At 49.1% G+C, this 2,171-nt stretch overlaps 1 protein-coding gene across 1 annotated transcript; it reads right to left on the reverse strand.

Annotated features, from left to right (window-relative positions):
* Positions 1-5: 5 nt before the first annotated feature.
* LOC108525876 (G-protein coupled receptor-associated sorting protein 2-like) lies at positions 6-2,163 on the reverse strand (the record flags this gene model as incomplete). Its single annotated transcript, XM_017866666.1, is given in 5 exon segments — positions 6-508; positions 511-723; positions 726-761; positions 764-829; positions 832-2,163. Coding segments are annotated over 5 exon segments (1,995 nt in total), but the record flags the coding sequence as incomplete, so codon positions are not given.
* Between the last annotated feature and the right edge of the window lie 8 nt (positions 2,164-2,171).

Genomic DNA, 2,171 nt, shown 5'->3' on the forward strand with positions numbered 1-2,171 from the left:
TTTGGATAAGGTGGAGCCATGTGAATCATATTTTCCAAAAAACTTGTCCTAACTCTAGAGGATGGGTAATTAAGTAAGGTTTCAATAAGTGAGACAACACCTGAATCTCGAATGAAATCTCGGGTAAACTGAGAAGCACTTCTCATACCCATTGCAATTTTAGATATTTCATGAATAAAAGGATCCCGAATTTTGTCCATTAATAAAAGGAGTTCTTCAAACTCTTCAGAACCAATTTTCAGCTCACATTGTATGCAGCTGCAGGACCAACCCTCAGACTCTGCACTCTCCCTGGCCCTAAGATGCTCTCGAATTTCCCGGACTGACCGGTAGGAAGGATCATACTGAAATGTGAACTCAGGACTAGGCTGATTAGGCTGAAGCAAAGATTCCTGCTCTTCCCCTTCTGGGCTAAGTTCCATGTTCTTGGGCTTTGCCTCAAGCATTTCAGAAGCCTCTTCAGGAATTCTAAAGGGGCTTGTGGATCGGAAGCCAACCCTATGAAAAGACCAGGTTTGAATTCAACAGTGACCTCTTCCCAGGTTTGGGGCCTGGAGGATGCATTAAGTTCCTCAGCTGCGTCTCTGAACCTATCACTGACCTTGTACACAGGACAGGGATTTAGGTCAAAGCAGGCCTCATCTCTGTCCCAGAACCAGGACCCAAATATGGCCTCTTCTTCAGACTCTGGCTTGGCCTCTTCTCTGGCCACAGCCCCAAACCGGACTTTTCCTCAGCCCAATACGTGGATCCGCCAATGGCCCCTCCTCAGTTCCTGGCTCAGATTCACAGATTGCTGAAGCTCCACCCTCCAAACTGGCCTCTTTTCTGCCCAGAACCAGGACCCAACAATGACTTCCTCCTCAAACCTGGGTTCTTGTTTGACCCTATCACCGTCAACATCTTTCTGGGCCCTGGGTTTCAAGGCGGTATTAGGATCTTCTTTGTCTCTGCACCTGAATCTACTATTGGCCTCTTCTCCAGGCAACACCCAGGACTGCTTATAGAACTCATCTTCAGACTCAGATTCAAAACAATCTTCTCTATTTGTCCTGAGCTTGGACCTGATATTTGCCTCCTCCCTGACTCTGGGCCTGAACAAGTTACTGGTATTTTCTCCAGCCCAGAAGGAGAATAGGTTGCCGGCCTCATCCTCAGATCCAGACCAGGAATCAACATAGGCTTCTTGCTTGGATCTGGGCCTGGACCTGGGATTAGTCTGATGTTTAGCCCTGTGCCTGGACCTGGTATTGGACTCTTCTCTGGGCCATGATCTGATACTTGTCTCTTCTCCAGCCCAGAAAGAAGACACTGTAGAGGTCTCATCTGCTGACCAGAACCCAGACTCATTAGAGGCCTCCTCTCTGGCCCTGGGCCTGGAATAGCACCAAGACCCCATATTAGTCTCCTCCCCTGGTCTAAACCAGGGCTGGATTCCTTTCTGACCCTGGGTGCCAGGAAAGGTTTCAGCATCCACATCGACTAGTTCTCTATCCATAGACAGGCCCTTAGATTTATTAACTGATCCAGACTCAGCAGTGGCCATTGGCCAGGCAACGGCATTAGTCTGGGACACCCCTTCTGCCTGTGACACTGCTTCAGTCCCAAATTCACTCTGGGACCATGCCTGAGCTTCATCCTTGGGCCTTGTTCCAGGGATTGCCTTGGCATCAGTTTTAGGACGAGCACCACCTACTGCCCTGGCATCAGTTTTGGGTCTAGCTCCTGCCATTCCTTGAGCCTCCGTTTTGGATCTTGCACCACCCATTACTTGGGCCTCAGTTTTGGGCCTTGCCCCAGACATTGCTTGGGCATCAGTTTTGGGCCTTGCCCCAGGCACAGACTTGGTCTCAGTTTTGGGCCTTGCCCCAGTAGTTGCCTGGGTCCTAACCTTGGGTCTGACCACCAAAGGGACATCATTCTCTCTCTCAGCCCCAGCGATAACCTCTTCCCCAGCCTTCTTTTCAGGCTTGGCCTGGACACTAGGCTCAATCTCTGCCCCAGTCATGGTACAAGTTACAAAGGAAGTCCAGTAATACACTCCTCCCCTAGTCTAAACCTTAACTACAGATCTGTCACAGGTTTGTTTCTTCACACTCTGATCTTTAGGTGATTGAGGATATAAGCTTGGAAACAAAAGTTAGAGTCAATATCCAGTCCAGTAGTCAATT

Source organism: Rhinopithecus bieti, unplaced genomic scaffold, assembly GCF_001698545.2.
Source record: "Rhinopithecus bieti isolate Rb0 unplaced genomic scaffold, ASM169854v2 scaffold_26858, whole genome shotgun sequence".
Classification (NCBI taxonomy): Eukaryota; Metazoa; Chordata; class Mammalia; order Primates; family Cercopithecidae; genus Rhinopithecus; species Rhinopithecus bieti.